This window comes from Hemicordylus capensis, chromosome 10 (genome assembly GCF_027244095.1).
Source record: "Hemicordylus capensis ecotype Gifberg chromosome 10, rHemCap1.1.pri, whole genome shotgun sequence".
NCBI classification, from domain to species: Eukaryota; Metazoa; Chordata; class Lepidosauria; order Squamata; family Cordylidae; genus Hemicordylus; species Hemicordylus capensis.
Genome location: NC_069666.1, coordinates 11,487,481 through 11,509,625, shown reverse-complemented (window position 1 = coordinate 11,509,625; position 22,145 = coordinate 11,487,481). Strand labels below are relative to the sequence as shown.

General features: G+C 45.4%; 3 protein-coding genes across 7 annotated transcripts in view; 2 read left to right on the top strand and 1 right to left on the bottom strand.

The window, feature by feature from the left end:
* Positions 1-3,816, top strand: part of TRPM7 (transient receptor potential cation channel subfamily M member 7) — a 63,529-nt gene extending 59,713 nt beyond the window's left edge. The window contains exon 40 of the mRNA XM_053272548.1: positions 1,600-3,816. Within this exon, the coding sequence (XP_053128523.1) occupies positions 1,600-1,673 (74 nt within the window). The 3' untranslated portion in view covers positions 1,674-3,816. The remainder of the gene's footprint in view (positions 1-1,599) is intronic.
* Positions 3,817-9,069: 5,253 nt separating this feature from the next.
* On the top strand, positions 9,070-18,936 carry USP50 (ubiquitin specific peptidase 50). 2 transcript variants are annotated; one of them, XM_053273152.1, is made up of 7 exons: positions 9,070-9,341; positions 11,237-11,437; positions 12,732-12,927; positions 14,710-14,916; positions 15,923-16,065; positions 17,684-17,816; positions 18,479-18,936. In XM_053273152.1, the coding sequence occupies exons 1-7, from the start codon at positions 9,289-9,291 to the stop codon at positions 18,668-18,670; spliced, it is 1,125 nt and encodes a 374-aa protein (XP_053129127.1). In that variant the 5' UTR covers positions 9,070-9,288; the 3' UTR covers positions 18,671-18,936. The 2 variants fall into 2 exon arrangements, with proteins under 2 accessions (XP_053129127.1, XP_053129128.1); XM_053273153.1 differs by having other exon boundaries at positions 9,071-9,239.
* A 455-nt stretch (positions 18,937-19,391) lies between these two features.
* Positions 19,392-22,145, bottom strand: part of USP8 (ubiquitin specific peptidase 8) — a 29,548-nt gene continuing 26,794 nt past the window's right edge. For all 4 annotated transcript variants that reach the window (XM_053273146.1, XM_053273144.1, XM_053273145.1 and 1 more), the window contains 3 exons: positions 21,724-21,866; positions 20,500-20,632; positions 19,392-20,252 (listed from right to left, as the gene is read on the bottom strand). In XM_053273146.1, coding sequence (XP_053129121.1) covers positions 20,067-20,252; positions 20,500-20,632; positions 21,724-21,866 — 462 coding nt within the window. In that variant the 3' untranslated portion in view covers positions 19,392-20,066. The remainder of the gene's footprint in view (positions 20,253-20,499; positions 20,633-21,723; positions 21,867-22,145) is intronic.

Genomic DNA, 22,145 nt, shown 5'->3' with positions numbered 1-22,145 from the left:
GGCCACTTCCTGTGTTTCCATATCTTTTATTGCCTTACATATAAACACCATCCAGTTGTTTCAAAAAGCAGAGGGGAGATGCCCCTCCTGCCCTGACCGCTCTTTAATGTGGGGAGTTATCAACTTCAAGAATCTGCCTTTCCTGCACAGTGGTCTGCCAGACCCTGAAACATGTGGGCAGGCACAAATTAGAGCCATCGCTCGGTGGTGAAGCACACGCTTTGCATGGGGAAGGGGCTGGCTTGATCCTTGGCCTCTCCAGCTAAAGGGTTAGGTGGCGGATGATGGGGAAAGGAGTCATGGCCCTTGGAGAGCCACTGCCAGTCGTCGGAGACTAGGCTTGGCGGAACAGGGGGACCTTTGGGAGCAAGCTCACCGGCCAGTGGGGAGGGTGGGAGAAGCAGCCACGTGAATCAAGACTTCCACACCTGCTGCTCCTCCTTCTCTTGCCTTCCCTGCAGGGGCCTGGGGGTGCACCCTTTGACTGATGGGGAGTTTTCAGCAGTGCAGTGGCCATGCAAGTTTGCTGGCCGACTCTCACCCCTGGGTGAGGAGGTGTGGACCTTAGGGGCTTGGTCCAGCTTGCCCAGGACCTTAAGACCCTGTCCACGCATGATGCTGACCCTGAGAATACGCCGTTATTTCACAAACATGCTGCCTATTAAGAGAGAGGGCCTCGACTGAGTTCTTGCACAGGGCTGGCTTTCTTAGTTTGGGGGGCCTCGAGACTTTGAGGGCCTCGATGCACGCTTAATCTGCTTAATGATAAATCTAGCCCTGGCACAAGATAGTCCAGCCGCCATAATACAATGCAGAGGGGCAAATTCAAATGCCCCAGTGGGGCAGAACCACCCCGACTTAGCACCTTAACTTTTACATGAAAGTAAATTATTAAAAACAATGAAAGTAGTTGTTATGACTTGTGGATCTTTTCTCTGCATCAGGGCCCCCACAATTTTAACCAAGAAGAGTGATCAGAAAATAGGCCCTGTCTCTGTTCAGTCAGTGGGGCCTCTGGAGTGCATGCCAGCCCCAGGTTGGAGGGTGGCGGGGGGGGGGGGGGCGAGGTTGAGGGATGGTGTCAGTGAGCTCCAGCCCAGAGGCAGGGAGCATCTGGTCTCAAGCAGCTAACTGCGCTGAGCTGCAGCTGCTCATCATCAGGACAGGCCAAGAGCTTTTCATGGCTCCTGCTGTTGCTGCAGGATATTCCCACCTGTGGACCAGCCAAAAAGCCCCTGCGGGCTAGATCAGGTCTCCAGGCCTCATGTTTTCAGGCCTGTCTCCTGACAGACCCCATCCTCTACACCAGGCCTGCAAAGATCGTGTTGATTAGATTGCATTAAGATCATGTTGCCTTCTACATGCCCATCAAACAACTGTTGGACAAGACGGAAAAGCTCAAAGTTGCTACACTGGAAAGGTCCCTGACCTACTTCTGCCTGAACAGTTTCTCCTGGCCCTACTTTCTCCACTCATTTACCACCATGTTTTTCTGCCCCCGCCCCCACCCCGCTTGTAGACCAGAGCTTAAATTGGTAGCAAAAAGTTAATGTGCTTCTAACTTTCCTGTTTCCCTGTCCCTGCCCTTTTGCGGGGTAGATCTGAAAAGGAATGACTACACCCCTGACAAGATCCTACTGCCTCAGGACGATTCTCCAGAACTGACCGTTTAGCCTGGGAGCTGCACCAAAGAATCGGACTCTGCCAGCTCGAGCCACCTGATGCTGTAACCACTGTGGACAGCTCTCGGGCTTGACTCAACCGTCTGCAGAAATCACAGGGTTCCCTTGCCCATCTTTTCCTGCACTGTAATCGTCGGAACACCTCACCAGAGCGAAGGCCACATGGATAAGGACCGGCAATGTGTTGATGACCCTGGGCAGTACTCCAGCCTGTCCCTAGAGTCACTCATAAGACGTGAGCATCACAGGGGGAAGCTGGCAGCAGGGGATTTGGGTTAACTTTTTTTAAAAAACAGGTTTGATGCAATTAAGTATTTATGAAATTGCTTTTTAAAGAGGCGTTTTAGCAGAAGGATAACTTTACATTTTACCTTGGTCCATGGAGGGGATTTCTCCTTCCTTCATCCTGTAGTGCAATATGCCCTTAACCAAATGATTTTTGGGGTGGTTTTTATTTGTTTTTTGTTTTTTTGTTTTGATGGTTTTAGGGCAGATTGTGTTGGGCCTTTTTGGCAGCTGGTTTCTGTCATTGGGCTAAAGAAATGGGGAAAAGGCTCCCCCTGCTTTCTTCTCCTCGCAGATACCGAAGAATCCTCTGACCCTTCTCAGGGTGGTGGTGGTGTGGTCTTAGATACACTCTCTTTGCTCATGTATGTTTTATGTGGCACAGTGGAATGAGGCTGCACCTGAGGATCTGCCTGTTTTTAGTGCCAGTAAGCTGAGCTGCCGGGCACAGGAGGCAAAAAGAGGCGGCTTCTCTCCTGCATCAGGATTCAGCATCAGCAGCTTGGAGCCAACTCTCATGTGGGCTGGTTTGTGTGCAATGAAATCCTCTGTGTGTGTGTGTGTAGTGTTTTGTTTAAAACAAAAATACATTTCAGTTTCATCAAGTCTCGCATCAGATAAATAGTGAAGCCACAAGAGAAGGTGAGGGTATAATCACATTATATAACAGAACAAAAAAGCAAAGAGACTGGTCCGAAAAAAGTTGCCTTGCAAGATTTAAAGAGGTGTTAGGGAAGTGCTATTTCTTGTTACATAGTGGCTGCTTCAGAAGTTTTGCTTTCCAAAGATCTGAAACCGGTATATCAGATTCTCAAACTTGGGTCCCCATCTGGTCTTGTACTACAACCCCATCATCCCTTGCCTTGCCACAATGGCCAAAGGCAGAGCGTGATAGGAGTTGTAGTCCAACAGATGATGCTGGACTACAGTTCCCATCATCCCGTGCTCCAGTGGCTGAAGGCAGAGCATGATAGGACTTGACGTCCAACATAATCTGCTGGACTACAACTCCCATCATCCCCTGCCACCATGCTCAAAGGCAGGAGTGATGGGAGTTGTAGTCCAGCAACATCTAGGGGCTCAAGTATGAGAACCCCTGCAGTATATGAAAGCTGAATGTACATGTGGACATTTTAGGGCTGCTTCGGATGTTATCTTTGTAGCGTGGCATCTGCACGAGCCTGGCGCTTTCTTGTGCTCTGGTAGCATTGGAAGCCCCGGAGAGCAGAGGACTTGCCACGTCCTGGTTTCTGGCAGAAGCAGAGTTGGTGCACGAAGGAGCTGTGGCGTGGACTTCGAACCTCAACCTCGGTGACTCCCAAGGCACCGTACAGCTGCCCCTTTCCTGCTCCTAAAGTAACGCCTGAAGGAAGCCCGTTAGTTGTATTTAAGATTGTGTGGACACACCTTTAATGTTATGTTATATATGGTACTTATTTAAAGAAAATAGGGTTGGATTTACATTATGTATGAACGGGAGATTGCAATGCAACTTTATGCCAATAAAATGTAATTTACCTGTCCTAAATTTGTTGAATATTCAACGAGAAGAACCTGTTGTCCACCTGAAGTTTCATGCTGAAACTTTTTTTTTGTTTCATTTTGTTACATAGGTACTAATTGTAATTTTTAAATTAAAGGGCACCATAAAGCCCAGTAATTTTTTTTTTTAAATTCCGTAGTGTATCTTATAGATACAGACATTAAGGCACGAACACAATAGCTGTTTAAATGGTGGTTTATGTTGATGGGGGAAGAAAAGTTTAGTGTATAAAAGATATAAAACTGTATACATTTTGTATATCAATAAATCTTTAAGCAATCCCAAATAAATTTATTCTTGTGTAGACTGCTGAGCTCTTTCCTTATTTAATTTTAATGAAGGGTTGGGGAGGGGTGCAATTAAAGGAGAGGAGAGCTGGTCTTGTGGTAGCAAGCATGACTTGTCCCCTTAGCTAAGCAGGGTCTACCGTGCTTCACTCCAGTGACTGTTGCTGGTATCTATCTTATGTTTCTTTTTAGATTGTGAGCCCTTTGTGGACAGGGATCCATCTTATTTGAATGGGAGACTGCATGTGAGCATTGTAAGATATTCCCTTTATGGGGCGCTCTGGGAAGAGCATCTAGGTTCCAGCTTCCCTCTCTGGCATCTCCAAGATAGGGCTGAGAGAAATTCCTACCTGCAACCTTGGAGAAGTCGCTGCCAGTCTGTGTAGACAATCCTGAGCTAGATGGATCAATGGTCTGACTCGGTATACGGCAGCTTCCTATGTTCCTGTGTTCTTTATTTGCTATTTCTCTATGTAAACCGCTTTGGAAACTTTTGTTGAAAAGCGGTATATAAATATTTGTAGTAATGTTAGCTTCCAATGTTTCGGGGATGGGGCATTCTGTAATCCTTGGGCCATCATACAAGGTCTTCTGCATAACTAGATGGCAATCGTACCTCCCTTCAGAATGGTACCCAGATGAGGACCTCATTGACTCAAGAAAACCAATGTATTGTAGTGTTGGACGGGGATGTTCGATACTGGCTGCTAGAAACACTCCTGCTGCAAGACTGTGTCTGTCAATGCTGGAAGGAAGAAGAGAAGCTCGTTTCCTTCCCCAAATCCAAATGAAAGTTCTTTAAGAAGTTGGCTCTGCCCCAAATTCATACAAAGGCAAGAGAGGTCAGATTGTTTATTTATTTGAAGTATTTATATGCTGCCATTCTTCAGAAATGAACTCATGGGGGCTTACAACAAAATGCATTTTTTTTAAAAGACCGGAGTGAAAGTTGTTCTGGCCATTGATGAATGAAGGGTGGCATCTGTTCCTTTCAATCTTGCCGCACTTGTCACTTAGCTGTCAGAAGGTGCAGAGGACCAATATTGGCCATTTTGGCCAGGGGGCCTCATCCTGTTGCCGTGCGTCTTCGCATGCATGATGGAATGAAATGACGTTTCTGGTGATCAGTTTAGAGTCACAGAGACCTCTGCCCACTTACAAGCAACCCTAACCTGATGACGGGTATCTGAGGCCAGAACAGCTTCCTATGGGAGATCTGAATTTGGATTTCCATTTGTTACAAATAAACCCAGGGATGGGGGAGCTCTGATTTTGATCAAAGCAACACTGCTGGGAGCTGGTGTGCCTGCTCCTTTGCCTTGTGCTGTTTTCCTGATTAAAAAACCCCTCTCCCTGGGACCTGCTATGAGCCTTGGAGAGAAAGAGGCACTTTTCAAGACACCCAAGAAAGACAAGGAGGCAATCGATAGGTTTAAATTATGCCAGCTTTATTGAACTGTTTTGAGATTTGGGGCATAGACCCTTCCTTAAGTGTAGTCCTTTGGGTTATAAAATACCCACATTTAACTCCTTTTGAGCTGCAAGCCCCAAACACAGCAACTCAAGAGGAAAGCCGTATCGAGAAGGCAACGCCCCCCCCCCGCCTTCTATTTTACCCCAGTTCATCCCAACGGGAATCTTCTACCTCAACACAACAGGGGTGGAATCCTGATCAGCTCTGGTACGTGGCAGCCAGCAGCTGAACCTGCATGGCCCAGTTAAATGTAGGCTTTTAGCAATCTTTTTGAGTGTTCAGAATTTTTAAATTGCTGTTTTTAACAGTTTTTCTTGTGTTTTTCTTTGTGAACCTCCTAGAGCCTTTGGAGTCAGGCGGTATATAAAGTAAATAATTAATAAATAAAGTGTGGGGTGGTTATGAGAATTTTTTTGTGATCCATCCTGAGCTGATAGATTGGGCAGTATAGAAATATAATAAATTTAGGTTTCTTCATTTAAATGGTGGATTGGTTGTACGAATTTAGGTTTCTTTATTTGTTTTAAATAGTATGTTTCCTAAAAGTTCAAAAGTGTCAATGCTTTTTCTATCTTGCTTCTTCAAAGTCCAGTTTTCACCTCCATAGTGTCGGGGGAAACTTAGGGCTTACTCCTGAGCAAGCCTGCCCAGGATTGAGGCATTCTTTTCTTCCCCTTCCCCCACCCTCTCTTTTCTGTCAGGCAGAGAGTGACTCATAGGAACATAGGAAGCTGCCATATACTGAGTCAGACCTCTGGTCCATCTGGCTCAGTATTGTCTTCACAGACTGGCAGCAGCTTCTCCAAGGTTGCAGGCAGGAATCTCTCTCAGCCCTATCTTGGAGATGCCACCAGGGAGGGAACTTGAAACCTTCTGCTCTTCCCAGAGCAGCACCATCCCTTGAGGGGAATCTCTTACAGCGCTCACACATCAAGTCTCCCATTCATATACAACCAGGGTGGACTCTGCTTAGCCAAGGGGACAGGTCATGCTTGCTACCCCAAGACCAGCTCTAGCACGTCTTCAGAATTACCTCAGCGGACACTGCTGTTGCTGCCCATCCCTCACAATTAGAAGGCTGACAGGAAACCTGCATTCATCTGCACTGGAAATGTCCACAAAGTGTGAGTAAACGGTTGGTTGGTTAGGAACATACGAAGCTGCCATTTACCGAGTCAGACCACTGGTCTATTGAGCTCAGTACTGTCTTCACAGGCTGGCAGCGGCTTCTCCAAGGTTGCAGGCAGGAATCTCTCTCAGCCCTATCTTGCTGCCAGGAAGGGAACTGAGAACCTTCTGCTTGTAAGCATGCACAAATACTCTTCCCAGAGCGGCCTCATCCCCTAGGTGGAGAATATCTTCCAGTGCTTACGTGTCTAGTCTCCCATTCAAATGCAAACCAGGGTAGACCCTGCTTAGCAAAGGGGACCTTTCAGGCTCTCCTGGTCTTCTGGAGGCCTTGATTAGCCCTGACAAGGCCTTTTGCCGACAGAGAGCCCTTCAGTCAGTTTGCTAGATCCTGCAGGCAGACGCACCACACGAGCCCTCAAGAGCCTTGACTGGAGCAGACACACGACAGCTAATTTATGTCTCTCCTGTCTCCTAGAGAAATGACACACAAAATGTGCATGGTTATTTTTATCCTCAGAACAACCATGCGGGGTAGGTTAGACTGAGAGAGAAGTGACTGGCCCAAAGTCCTCCAGTGAGTTTCATGGCTGAATGGCGGATTTGAACTCGGGTCTTCTTGGTCCTAGTTCAGCACTCGAACCACTTCACCACACTGGTTCGACTACACTGTTGTAATGCAGAACACTCTACAACTGTTTCAGAAATATATAAAATCTATAATGCAATTCCCTACATTATATTATAATATACAGAATCAACACTAAATGTGACACTGAGGAGGGTACATGAGAATATCAGAAGCTGCTTTATACTGAGTCAGACCATTGGTCCATCTTTGTCAGAACGGTCTACACAGACTGGCAGTGGCTTCTCCAAGGCTGCAAGCAAGAGTCTTTCCCAGCAGTCTCATTGCTACCACCACCACTTTCACCATCCCTCTCTATTGGCAACTGAGCAGCCTGTCCGCTGATGCTTCATGGCCCCGTCTGAGCTGCAGAGAACAGCGTCTGCTCACTCTCTTATTAGTATCCTTGCAATGATCCTTCAGCTCCTCTGTAAAGGTCAGTAATTAGTTAGTGGCTGCTGAAACAATTGTCAGTACAATCTCTTTTATAGTATTTCTGAATATTCCTGCAGAAGAGGAATGTGCCAGCTTCTTTGCTGCCTCCTTGCTCCTGTGCACCAGCAGGTTGATCTGCATGGGACCTGACTTCCAAGTAAGCATGCATATTGCGTAAGGTTTCAGTCTCTGCTCTATCTGCTTTGGTTAGCCAAGTGGGACCATTCACCCCCCCAAAATGAAAGCAAAACTGCATGGATTTCATTTCACTTGATTCAAAGCTGCCCATTCCACACATCCAGGAAACAGGTTTGCTTTCCCTGATTTTTTTTTAACTGTTCTGCTGTTGAAAAAGACATTGATGGGATTGTTAAGATATTGTAAAAGCCAATAAAATTTTTAAAAGCAACAAAAAGAAAAAGACATTGATGGATTTCCCCCCACTCAGCGGAACTCCAATGTCTCTTCATGCTGCTGTTCCGTCTATTAAATAATGCATTGTTTCAGATGATCTTTTCAACCATCCCAACATTTTTACATGGTTTCTGTGATCAAATAAAGAAGGCGGGGAGGGTAACAGAGGATCAACCAAAAAGACTAAGAACAAACCCACTCTGATTTACATGCCCAGCTGGAGTTGCCAATTTCTTCTTAGTATTTGTTCCTGTGTCTTCAACAGCTACTTAATCTGTACACTTCTTTTTTCTTTCTTTCTTCCTAGCATGGAGATCAATAAATGCAAGGAAGTTTCATCCTTGCTACCCATAAGGTTGCCAGCTTTCTATAAGCTCCTGCACCAACTACGGGCATTGGGTAATATTCATTATCAACATGCAATGCAATAAAATGCCTCACCAGCTGATTCTTCCATATCAAACTGTTCTTAAAGGCACAGATGCACACTGACCATTTGCCGCTGCCCCCACCTCCACGCTACTACTTATTGGCAACCCTACTTCTACTGCTATTATGAATATTTATATACCGCTTTTCAACAAAAATTCCCAAAGCGCTTTATATAGATATAAATAAATAAAGATGGATCCCTGTCCCCAAAGGGCTCACAATCAAAAAGGAAACATAAGATAGACCCCAACAACAGCCACTGGAGGAATGCTATACTGGGGTTAGATAAGGCCTGTTGCTCTCCCCCTGCTAAATATAAAAGAATCACTGCTTTAAAAGGTGCCTCTTTGCCCAGTTAGCAGGGGGAACCACAGCGTGGTTTATAGTAATCCATGAGGTCTGCTGGATATCTGCTTTCTTGTAGCTTGCCATTGATAAGATCTTTTCATAACCATCATGGAATCTGAACAAAGCTTTTATTGTTTCGAAAACAAGGAAGAAACCTGCTGGCCTCGGAAGAGAGATATAAAGGTGGGAATGTAGGCACCATTTGGCTGGGGAAAAGGACTTTGATGCTGTTGAACCAAAGGACCAGGAGGAAACAGGACACTGAATCCCCAAACAACTTCTCTCTGTCACCTGATTGTCCTGTAGGAAAGGACCCATCCTTGAGAAGCAACGGACTGGAATCTTCTCCAATGGCGTCTGCATTCTGGAACAGCTTTGCCTTCCATCTTAGAAAAAATCCCAGTCTCCTAGCAACAAGGTAGAGTACATTTATGATGCCAGAAGAATCCACATTAGAACACCTGGGGAGAAACGTCGAGAGCCCTGGGGACAAGCCCGTAGATTTTGGGGCCTCCGTGTGGGAGCAAGATGAAGCAATGTGATTGCACAAAGAAGCAGACCAGACGCTCGTCAAAATGAAGAGGTAAACCAGTGCTCCGAAACCCCCACATTACCTACTTGCAAGCCAGCAGATGGCTTCCAAGTCAACGAAGATGCCTGATGACTTCAATATATTTTATCTTCTGTGAGTTCCTGTTCCTGTAAAAATGATTGCCTTTTAATTTAATTACTGTCAAGTGGCTGGGGATATGGGGAGGGATAGGGAGGCATCCTTGCATTCATTCTTTGGTTTCCTGGGTGTCATAGGATTGGACCCCCTTTTGGAGTAAGAGATGGAAAGCCTCTGAGACTGACCTTGGCTTACAGTCAAGCCATCATCCAGTTACTTTTCCTAGACTAGGGTTGCCATATTCTGGTTTTCCAAATCCGGGTGCCTAATTTGCATATTATGTAAATTGGCTCAAATAATTTTTGATCACAATAGTGACTGCAAATTTTGCTCCATAACTGCTTCTACAAGGATTAGAGCTTAGCTTAATTTTTTTTTTAAAAAAGCTGAAATCCGGGTGAATCTGGGTAGGCTAAACAACCTGGGTGAAATGCTTAAAATCCAGGTGCAACCCAGAATTTCAGGAGGCATGGCAACTCTATCCTAGACAGCGTTTTTAGTCTTGGATAGTCTTCTCAAAGGTGGTGATTCAATGCCAGGCAGACACATTGAGCTTGGCAAAGCAGGTGTGGTGAATGTAGAATGAAATTATTTATTTATTTAGCATATTTTTATTTTTATACCGCCCAAAACCTATGTCTCTGGGTGATTTACAACAAAACAAAATAACTTACAGGAGAGAAAACTAAAAGCACGAGTGAAAATAATTGACAACAAAAAAGCTAAGACATTACAACTTAAAATTTAAAAACAATGTTTTAAAACAGTATTTAATGAAAAGCCTGGGTGAACAGATGCATCTTGAAAGATTTTTTTTAATTGTCTAAGATGGGGTAAGCACTTATTCTAGCAAGGAGCGCATTCTGAAGCTCCCATGTATTCCAAAGCATCTGTTCCAAAGATGCAAGAAGCATCTCGCAGCCAATCCGACATATGACTGTTGCGGGTGACGGTTTTTGTATTTGGGCCCTGACAGTCTCTGTGTTGGGCTCAGTATTGTCTGTACCCGCATTCTTCATTGGAAGGCCCGGGGGCCAGTGACGGACCCCATCAGCCCTGACCAATTGCATCTGTGTGCAGCTTCAACCAAAACTGCACAGTCTTCCTAGTACCATGCAGGGACCATTCCCACTGCGCACTGCTGCCTTCACCCAGCGCTGGGCGGGGGGGGGGGGGTTCCTTTAAGGGGAACCCCTCTTGAGCCCCTGCAGCATCTTGGCAGACAGGCATGCATGGAATGCTGGGAAGTGTAGCCCTTCCCAGCGCTTTCCCCATTCAGCTCTTAAGCGAGGGCTCTCAAAGGGCCCTCCAAGTGCTGAGAAAAGCACGTGTTGTGCACAGGTTAGCCCAGTGGGAAATGGCTTGGACCTGGAAGGGTTTTTCCCCGACTGACCCCAGCTTTAAAGACCCTCGAGATCACTGGTCTACACACTTAGGCAGAAAGCGTCAAGGCCAGGGGCTTCATGCCATGGTCTTGTGCATACGTTTCATGGCCCATAAAACATGGTCAGGAAGTCCTGGTTCCTGCCCTGCTAGTTTCTTTTCTCTTACCTAAGAGAAAGGTCAGATAAATTTCCCTTCCTCTTACCTGTCCTCTGCTAACTGAGCAAAGGTGCACCTTTTAAAAGTGGCGATTCTCTCTTTCGCAGAGGAAGAACAACTGGCCCTCTCCATCCCCGGCACAGCATCTCTCCAGTGGCTGTTGCTGGTGACTATCTTACGTTTAATTTTTAGATTGTGAGCCCTTCAGGGACAGGGAGACATTTTATTTATCTGTTTCTGTCTATGTCAACTGCTTTGAGGACTTTGGTTGGAAAGCAGTATATACGTATTTGTCATATTCATATATTGTGACCCCCACCCTGCAAACAAAACTCATCCGACCATACGTTTTGGCTTTGGGAATGCAGCAAGGATGCCCTCTCCTTGGAGAGTTCAGAAGAGCCCATGGATGAGTCCAGAGAGGAGACAAACCCTCAGCTCCAAGGATTGACGGGCCTACGTAATCTAGGCAACACCTGTTACATGAATGCTGTGATCCAGTGCCTCTGCAGTGTGTCTCCCCTGGTGGAATATTTCCTGTCTGGAATGTATACATCATCCCTAGACAAGTGAGTGGAGCAGCTTCCAAGATTTTGCCTCCTTTTTAGTCACTGCTGGCCCATTTCTGGAAGTGATGCTCTTCCAAAGGGACTTACGAGCTGCTTCATGCGTCACTGAGAGAACGGTATCCAGTACAGGAGCAGAACGTCCTCCCCTTGGGAGCTGGAGCACCTGCCCTTGCATGCAGGAGGTCCCAGCTTCAATCCCTGGCAGCCACTCCAGCCAAGTGGGGCTGGGAGAGGCTCCTGCCAGTCAGTGTAGACAGCATTGAGCCAGACGGACCAAGGGTATGACTCTGTAGAAGGAAGCCTCGTATGTTCAGCAAGTCGTGCAGTGATAAGATGAGCTTGTGAGGGCCCCTTGGTGGCTTCCCTGAAAAAGATGGCTTTCAGACTGTGTCTAGTGCAGGAATCAGATGTGTGGATTCCATGGAGCAGCTACGTGAAGCCAAGTGAGGCAGCCACCTCGGGAGGCAGGCTGCTTGTGTAGCCACCTCATGCTGCCATGGCCAGTCCCGCCGTCTTCCCCAAACCTCAAGTAGCAGGGCCACACCAGCTGCCTCCGCCCTCTCCCACTCTCCCGTTCAGGGGTGGAGAGCCAGTCTTGCAGTAGTGAGCATGGAGTGTCCCCTTTGCTAAGCAGGGTTTGCATTTGGATGGCTGACTACAGATGAGCGCATAACTCAGAGGTCGAGCATCTGCTTTGCATGAATCACGTCCCAGGTTCACTCCTTGGCGTCTCCAGGTAGGGCTGGGAGAGACTCCTGCCTGAAACCTTGGAGAGCCACCACCAGTCAGTGTAGGCAATTTTGAGCTAGATGGACCAATGGTCTGACTCGGTAGGAGGCAGCTGCCTATGAGGCTCGGGTCCTCTTTCTAGGGCAGAATGCTGTCATGCTCTTTCCAGTCCTTCAGTACATGCATGTAGCAGTGTTCAGCAAGGTGGTGCTTTTGAGGAGCACCTTGAAGAGAGCTGGTCTTGTGGTTGCAAGCCTGACTTTGTCCCCTTTGGTGAGCAGGGTCCGCCCTGGTTGCATATGAATGGGAGACTAGAAGTGTGAGCACGGTAAGACATTCCCCACAGGGGATGGAGCTGCTCTGGGAAGAGCAGAAGGTTCCAAGTTCCCTCCCTGGCAGCATCTCCAAGAAAGGGCTGAGAGAGATTCCTGCCTGCAGCCTTGGAGAAGCCGCTGCCAGTCTGTGTAGACAATACTGAGCTAGATGGACCAATGGTCTGACTCGGTGGAAGGCAGCTTCCTATGTTCCTATGAAATAATCCTGCACTGCCCTTTTAATCTCTAAGGGAGAATGGGGAGATTGCGACGGCCTTTGCCTATTTAATGAATGACATGTGGCTGGGAGATTTTGACTGCGTGTCTCCAGAGGTGTTTAGACTGGTGATTGGTGAGCGATATCCTACTTTTATCAAGAAGACCCAGCAGGATGCTCAGGAATTTCTGATTTATGTCTTGAATGAACTGCATGAAGCTCTCAAGAAGGTGAGTACTGCACTTCTCTGTGTGGCTGTCCACTCTCTAGCCTGGCTTTATTTAAATGGCATTACGTGATCATCTTTCATAACACTTGGAGGCTCTGGCTGAGATATTCAGCACCGTTCCGCCTGCCATTTAACAGAACATGTGCGCAGTTGTGCAAGATGCAATAATTGTGCAAATGCAGTTGTGCCAAATAATGGCCATCCATCGCACAACTGCATTTGTGCCATTCTTGTGCAAGAGCGCATGCACATTATGTTAAAAGGCAGACAGAATGTTGCACGTTATGTCGGCCACTAAGTGCCACAGTCTGAGTGTATCGAAGGATGATTTTTCAGCTCCCAAGTGTCAGGTGATTCACGTGTTCTTGGTTCTTGTTCCACAATCCAGGTATTGTTCCGATGCAGCCTTGATAGGGATGTGCTGCGATTCAGCTGTCCGAATCGTGGGCACATCCCTTTAAAATCAGGGGCTTAAACAGCCCCTTTAGAGTGGAGGAGAGCAGGTCCATCCCTGCTCCTCTTCTACTCACCCATTGCTGTCATCCCAGCGCTCCCCACAGCTATGCCCGTGCACCAGCATGCCGTCTCCCAGCTGCCCCTGCATGGCAGAGGCCATGTGTGTACCAGTGCTGAGAGATGGTGCGCTGGCATAGCTGGGGGAAGTGCTGGGGTGACGGTAATGATACGGAGCGGAGGAGGAGCTGGTACATGTGCTCTCTGCCTTAAAGGGGCTGTGTAAGCCCTCAGTTTGAAAGGGATGTGCCCATTATTCGGACAGCTGGATCCTGTTTTAGCCCACCCCTAACTAGGAAGCTACTGCTACTCACTCCAACTTAGACCTTAATGAGTGGATAATCCTTTTATATAAATAATGGGCAGTTAGAATAAGGGAGTAATAGCTGCAGGAATTGTATTTTTCTGATACCAAGACTAGGTTTCCCCAAGTTTTTTAATGTTATAAATCAGGGGGGTCCTTTTCCTTTTTTAGTAAAAAAGAAGAGGAGGAGGAGGAGGAAGTGGGTATAACTTGTGTTTAACCTCTACTTTTTAAAGGGCTTGCCTTAAGTTCAGCGCCATCATGTATTTTGGTGAATACGAAAGCATTCTAGGAGATTACTTTTTAAGGCCTCATTAGCTCAGAAGGTTGGGACCCCGGTGGGGTGAGGAGGCAGATAGATCACAAGCAACTTCAAAAGTCAGAAGGTATCTGTTGGGAGGCAGGGACCCTACCTGATGTCTCTGAGGCACAGGGATGGTCAGGAGCAACAAGCTCATCTCCTGAGAGGAAACTCTCTTTCAGCCATTGGCCAAAGAAGCAGCTATGCTCGCCCTTGGCTTTGAGTGAAGGAGCTGGGCAATTGTTGGCACCTGTTTCCTTGGAGACGTCAGGTAAAACTCCAACCTCAACCCCCTTGCTATCCCCAGGGGGGTCCAACCCATATTCTGAGAGCCCCTGATTTTAAGAGAGCCCTGTATCTGTAATCTCCATATTCTTGAGAACCCCTGCTTTGCTGTATCATCCTCCTTTTAATGCACACGAAGGAACGTTTCCATAACCATCAGCTTATTTTCAAAGCATTAAGGACCAAATTGCTGATCTGGAGAATTTATTACTGGCCCTTAACTCAGGGTTGAAAGTTTGGATGAACTAGAACAGAAAGTCAAATGCTCAACAGTTGGCCAAGGAGGCTTTTGAACACACAACTCAAGTCCTGGTTTTGCTGTCATAAAAGTGCTGAGCTGGTGGTATCTGTAATAGGGCACTGTCCTCTATTTCTGGCAGACAAGTAAGAAAAGAAGCCAAGGGAGCTCATCTACTGCCTGGGAACCCCGGCCTTCTGCAAACGAGACCTCCATCATCACCCGCCTTTTTGAAGGACATCTCAGTTATGACATTATGTGTCTGGAGTGTCAAACCACCACGTATAAAAACGAGGTCTTCACTGTGCTCTCTCTTCCCATCCCTTATGAAATGGAATGCTCACTTGAGGTATGGCTTCTCCATGTAGAGGAATAGTGCCGAGGCTTAATCTTTGCTTGCCATTCATGCTGCAGTAAAAATGGTTTACATACCATGGGGAGAATCGTAGATCTGAGAGAGAGTAAAAATATCTCTGGTTCGTTATGCCATTTTTATATATTGCAAAATCCTTTGCCGAAATGGGTGTATGCAACAAGACCACCACATATGTGTCTTGACACCAGCCATGATGGCATTCTACCCCTCTGCCACACTATTTTATAAGAAGGTTCTTTGATATTCAAGGAAGTCAGTTTTAAGGGACCAGTTGGCCATATTTGTGACCAATACAATTGTCACCTTTTAAAGCACCAGTTACCTGTTTGGCAGAGTGTGGAGTTTTTTGGGTTCCTGCTGCATCCTGGGAAGCCAGGATTCAGCACCCCGCCGACACAAGAATGGTAAAACTGCCAATCTGACGTTGCCTATCTGCTCTCATTCAGAGGTAGGGATTTTATGGAAAGCCTTCAGTAACAAGTGCAGATATCCTGCTCTGAGAACTGCAGTTCTTGATCTAGATTTCTTTGGCATATACCTGGGTTCCCCTTGGGAATATTTCATTTGGCAATTTTTTTAGGCTTCTAAGTAAATGGTCAAGTTCGTCAAATTAGACTTCATTTTGCTTCCTTTGTACTATATTCTAATATCAAAATGCTGAAAATGACAGCTTGGGAAGGCACAATTTATTGTACACAAGGATCAGGTGTGTCCAGCCATCATGTACCTATTAACCCTGGTTACCTGAAGGTGGGTAGACTGGACAAAGCACTCCATGTATGTTTGATGGAGCATGAGGTAAAGCCACAGTGAGACACTGTTAAATAGTGGTGCACCTAAAAGAAGGCACACCTATTGGTTGCTCCTCTTTTTAGCCACCCTGGCAAGGTGGGTCCTGAAGACAGGTAGTCACCTGTGTGTATACCACCCTAAAAAGGGCTTCTCACACCTGTCTCATCCAAGCTCTTTTGGCCCCCAGGAATGTCTTGAATGCTTCTTCCAGCAAGACATGCTGACTTGGAACAATCAGATTAACTGTTCCAGTTGTGGGACGAAGCAAGATGCTGCTGTGAAAGCCAGTATAGCCAAGGCACCCAAGACGGTTATCTTCCACTTAAAGAGGTACAAGGGCTTCCTGGCACTTCTATGCACAATCCACGTTTTCTCCCCAGAAGTGGTGTGGCAGTTCAAAGAGATGATTATTTGAGTGAAAGGTGGTGGTGGGAAGAGAATCATTGCAAAATTGTTAAACGTTTGAATACTATTTTCCCCTAAAATGCAAAGATCTCATGCAAACATATCAAGGGCAGAGTTCACAGCACTGAAAACAGGGAAGTTGAATCTCCGCTTCTCTCTTTGACATGAGAAAGAAGCAGGGTTTCGGGATGTTTTGCCACCTCAGTTTCTGACAAAAGATCCTCTTTGTGTTATATTAATATTTTATTACAGAAAGCAGGCAAAATATATACAAACTTCAGGAGAAAGAAAATAGTTTTGTTTCAAAACTGTAAATACACTGGTTGACCTCCTGTTCAAGCTTGTCAGACTAGGAATGGAACGTTTGTGCAGTTGTGCAAGAATGCTCTTGTGCAACACTGCACCATTATACAAATGTCCAATTCCTAGGCTGTATGTCGACCATTATATGGATTTGTGTAGCCTTGAGTTGGTGATGGGTGGTTATTATTTAATGTATTTCTAATATACCACTTTTCAACAAAAAAAAGTTCTCAGAGTGGCTTATGTATTCTAATAATGGTCCCTGTCTTCAAAGGGCTCACCGTCAATTACTCCTGCTAACTGAGCAAATGGCCCTATCCAACCCCAGCACAGCATCCCTCCAGAGGCTGTTGTTGGTATCTGCCTTCTGTTTCTTTTTAGATTATGAGCCCTTTGGGGACAGGGAGCCGTCTTATTGATGTAATATTTCTTTTTCTATGTAAACTGCTTTGTGAACTTTGGTTAAAGAGTCATATATAAATTGTTATTATTATTATTATTATTATTATTATTATTATTATTCCAAAAGACCTTGAAGAGCACCTCAACACCATAGGGGCCACAGAAATCACCATCAGCCAATTACAAAAGGCAACTTTACTGGGAACAGCCTATATTCTGTGACGATATCTATAACAATTGACAATAAAATTCGGACATCCCAGGTCCTTGGGAAGGACTCGATGTCTGCATAAAACAAACCAGTCAATAACACGTCTGACTGTGTAAACAAGAAATAATAATAAAAACACAAAGGTGAACACTAGCAGCTGCCATTGGAGGGATGCAGGGTTGGGGTTGGATAGGGCCCATTGCTCTTCTGCTTAATATAAAGAGTAGCACCACTTTGAAAGCTGCCTCTTTGCCCAGTTAGCAGGGGTTCCAGTGCCTTCTAAGCAAAGTCGGATTTGACTAGTCTTCCTGTTGTTATAACTACAATGGTGAAACTGACCATTACAGTCCATATATCACAAAACACCTTACATAAAGTAAGTAAACAACTTAACACTATTATGTTGTATGCATCTGCCATTCTTCCAAACATGTCCATCCAGACTGATAAGGTATTGGGGATTGCAGACAGTTGGACACATGTTTCTCTCTGCTCCAGCTGTGCTCCAGGATACCTTTTATGGGTCCCGCCCAATATCAAAATAGATCTGGATACTCATAACATGGCATGGAAACTGCAATAAGTTTTGGAGTTCAGCCATTTGTAAATGCCTTCATTTATTTTCAGGTTTGACTGTCAAGGTAGCTACAAGAAGAAACTGAAAACGGACATCTACTACCCACTAAACAACCTGGATTTGTCTCCTTATATATATCCACTCTTTCGGAAAAATCCAAAATACCACTTATTTGCTGTGGTGGTAAGTGGCAAGGAAAGCTATTCAAACAATATATATTTTAAATGAAGTTGTTTACTATGTTTCGAGCCTGCCTTATCCCTTAGCTAGCTTGCAGACTTAAACAGCAAAACACAACAATTTTAAAAAAGCAATTCACTGGAAAGTGGCATATAAAGATTCGTAGTTCTAGCAGGATGAAACTTAAAACACAAGTATTCTAGACTAATCTTGCAGATGTCTACATAGAAGCCTGTCCACTTTACTTTCCCTGAATTGTTTTCACAGGTGCAGAAAGAAAGGTTGTACAGTATGAAAGCAGGGAGGGAGGAGGGGATTTACTTTAGGACAGGTTTTCAGGCTCCTTTAACCAGTCTACACCACCTGTCTTGAAGTTTCGCTCAAGTTATTAATTTTTTTACCACTCATACTCTTAAATGAGGCAGACTACTACAGTCACTGGCTTACCCATGGCAAGTCACTCGGTTGGAAGGAAGTAGCAACAAAGGAATATATGGAGGAGTTAGAATCTTGGTCTGCTAGGCCATATTGTTCACATGGCCTGAGAGCAGCTTTCCAAGGCTTCAGGCAGGGTTCAGCAGCTCCATACACTCCAGGCTAACTAACTGTGCTACTAGCAGAGCATTCTCTCTTGCTGACCTTTTAACCACTTCTCGTTGCTACAGAACCATTTTGGAGACCTAGACGGTGGCCACTACACTGCATTCTGCAAGCACACCCTCACCCAAAACTGGTACAACTTTGACGACTCCCAGATCAGTGAGATTCCAGAATCCGCAGTACAGACTTCTGCAGCTTATCTCCTGTTTTACAGCAGCCAAACATTCTCTGTGCCTGTGAAAAACCAAAACGGCTAGGAAACACCAAGGCCAAGCAAACCAATAGAGTGCAGCAAGCTGTGAGCGATAAATATTCTGTGACTGGCCAGCCAAGTCAGGATCCATCTGTAGAGAAGAGCTTCTGTCTTTCCTCCATTGTGTCTCCTGCTGGTAGTTCGTAAGCCATGTAGAAACTGCTTTCCCTGCAACTTCTTAAAGATGGATGTTGGGTCTGAACACATTCTCAGTAACCTTCCACAGAATGTAGCACACCCCTAGACAAATAAATTCCTCCTGGACAGCCAGCACGGGAGTGGTTTTTGTCTCGGAATCTGAAGTGATCTTGAGTCATGTTAAATTTTTATTTTTTGAGCCAGCTAGTGCCCTGCTGAACCTAGAGGGACCCAGAGGTCTTGCTAATGAATACCTGGTCCACTGGTTTCATACTAGCTCACTAGTTTTTGCTTTTGTGACAGCAATGCTATGGCTAAAAGAACACACGCAGACCTCATTATTTGTGGTGTTTCCAATAATGCCTACAACTGCAGCATCTGTGCACACCTTCCAAGATGGTGTGATGGCTGAAGAGAGTAGTGTTTCTCTTAAAGCTCCCAGCACTGGGCATATACACACTGGGTGCAGTAGTAGTCTCCACATGATGCTAGGGGAACTGCAAAGCAGGTTCAGTTTTGACCAAAACTTCATCCTTTCTTCTCCCCACTTAAAAGCCAAATCTGTTAGAGTTGAAAACAAACACAGAAACATTTAACAGACTACTGTATTTTTTAAATGTTTCACCGATAAGTTTCTTTTAATACAGGAGTACATCAAACTCTTCTCTTAAAAAAATTAAAAAGGAAATCTTTAGTTCTGTAGAATACAATTTCAAGGTGTGCAGATTGACAAAAGCTCAACAGAAAAATACAGCTCTGCTCTTTCCCCTACTGATACGGAAAAAAAGTATTTATTTTAGAACAAAAATCAACCCTCTTCATTCTCATAGTTCTGAAAGGACCACATATCTTTATTATATACATAGTCTGGATGTGCAAGTCTGCAGTCAATATGTACATGTACATTCCTACCTGTTTACATCATTCTAAGATATTCACAGTAGAATCAAGCTTAAGGTTAGAAGTGTCAAAAGGCCATAAACGTGGGAGAGAAAAGAAAGATATGCTTTGGGTTTCAAAACCTCTTAAACCCGTACATTAATGACTAAGCTAGAGTTATAGTTTTGGAGCAGCACTAAAAATGAAATTCTCTTGAAACCAATTGTTTAGTCTTAACAGCAGTTTAACCATTTGGTCTTCAGATTTAAGCAATAGCACTAATAGATATTGTAGGTGTGAGACAGCTGCAGCCATTTTCCAGCACAGCCGGGGATTATTATGATGCATTATAAAACAAAGCCAATCTTCTTCAAAAGGTTGGTTTATGTGGCTATGTCAGCGACTCGCTGTTCAAAAGAAGTGTAAAAGAGGATATAAGCGGCTGAGGATTTAACGGAGGATGAGGAAATATCCGAGACTTCATGATCATCAAACTTATACCACCGCTGTTTGGTCGCACTTTTGCAGTAGGCTGTGTAGTGTCCTCCATCAAGTCCCCCATAATGATTCTGGAGAGAAACAGGAAGAAGATTAGGAAGCTGCTGCTGCTGCCTCTTTTTTGCCTAGTATTTTCTAGAACTGGGGAGAGGGAGATCAGCTGCTCCCAGTTCCATAACGAAAATAAATGTAGCAAAAGAGCAGCTGACACACAAGGTCTCTCCTTTGCACAGGACTCCCTAGCTGGTGATATTCATATCTATATCCAGATTAATTAACAGGCAGATAAGGGTCGAAGCCAGAAAGAGAAACACTTACAGATACGGCAAACAGGTTGTACCTCTTCAGGTTACTCTTTGGGCCAATAACATATTGCAAAAGGTCAAGGCTTTCCAGAGGAAAATCAACAGATGATTGAAGCTTTTGTTTCCACCGTCCATCATAGGAAAATCTAGGGATGAGGAGAAAGGTAGCCCGAGTCAGATCCTTCTGGGGCTACTAACAAGAAAGATGAATCTAGCATGCAACAAATGCACACGGCATAAGATTCCTATGCAGATTCCTAGGAAAATAAGGTTCCTAGTTATCTCCCCCCCCACTTGCCTTGCTCCTTTGTCTTCCGCAAAGGGTGGACCGTCACGGGGAGGGCTTCCCCCACTTTAGACAAGCCCCATTGGAACAGTGAGTGGCAGCACGTGTGTGTGATTGGCAGGGCAAGGGCGGGACTTGCTCCCCTTTTGTCCCGGCTACAGGGGGATGTTTGGATACAGTCTGAAGCAGGCTCTAGAGCAGGGGTTCTCAACATTGGGTCTCCAGATGTTATTGGACTTCAGCTCCCATAATCCCCTGCCCCAGTGGCCTTTGGTTGGGAATTATGGGAGTTGAACTCCAATAACCTCTGGGGACCCAAAGTTGAGAACCCCTGCTCTAGAGTTTCTAGAATGGAGTGGGACTGTAGATCAGGAGCCGAGCATTTCTTCTGCTTTGCACGCAGAAGGTGCCCCGTTCAATCCCTGGCAGCAGCATCTCCAGCTGGGGCTGGAAGCGACTCCTGCCTGAAAGGTCCGAGTGCTACTGCCAGTCAGTGGAAACTGGGCAGTGTCGTTCGGGCAGAGGCAACCACATCCAGAAAACCCTTCATTTTTAAGGGGTTTCCCTGGGTACCATTATAAACCAAATCAACGGATAAAGTTGCCTTCTCAAAACAAGCAATGTACTGAGCAGGAGGCCCATACTGCTTATGGTCCCATCAGCGGCCACACTGCCTGCCTCATATGTAAGATGGGCCTACAAGAGACTCAGAGCACAAGGCCTTCCTCTCCTGGAACACAAAGAGCTGTGTATCGTCCTGCACAAGTAGGACTGGACTGCAAGACAGGCAGAACTGTCGTTCTAAACATCAAGTTCTCTTTTTAAACAACTATCGTTTCAGGAAGGCTAGAATTATCTATACATGAGTCATTTGTTTTAAAAAGTTATATTCCAACTTCCTTATAAAATTCAAAGCAGCTTACAAAACAGCTAAAACTTGTTGAGCCCTACCTTTTCAAATGTACCAGAAGAACAGGGGGCAGTTTCCAGATTTCTATTTTTTTCAAAGAATCTCTTCGCGTTTTGCAGTGACTACAATAAAATCTATTGTTATCTGTCAGTTTCTCTTCTTTGGAGAATAATCTAAGGCATTCCTAGAAAGAAAGAAAGACAGGCAGACAGGCACCACCTCAGTTCAGAAGGGCCAGAGTATGTGTACGGTCTGACAACTGTTAGAACACTCAGTGGGGGAAAATAATCTGGCTTCTACAGGCTGATTTGGGACATCATCCTTCCAGGAGCCAGCATAAGCTCAACTTAAAAAAAAAAAAAAAAAGGTTTCCAGCCCTTAAGGCAGTGAAGATATATTTGACAGAATGTGACTGATGCCTTGTGCATCATCACAGCAGCAGAAGGAAAGCTGAACAGGATTT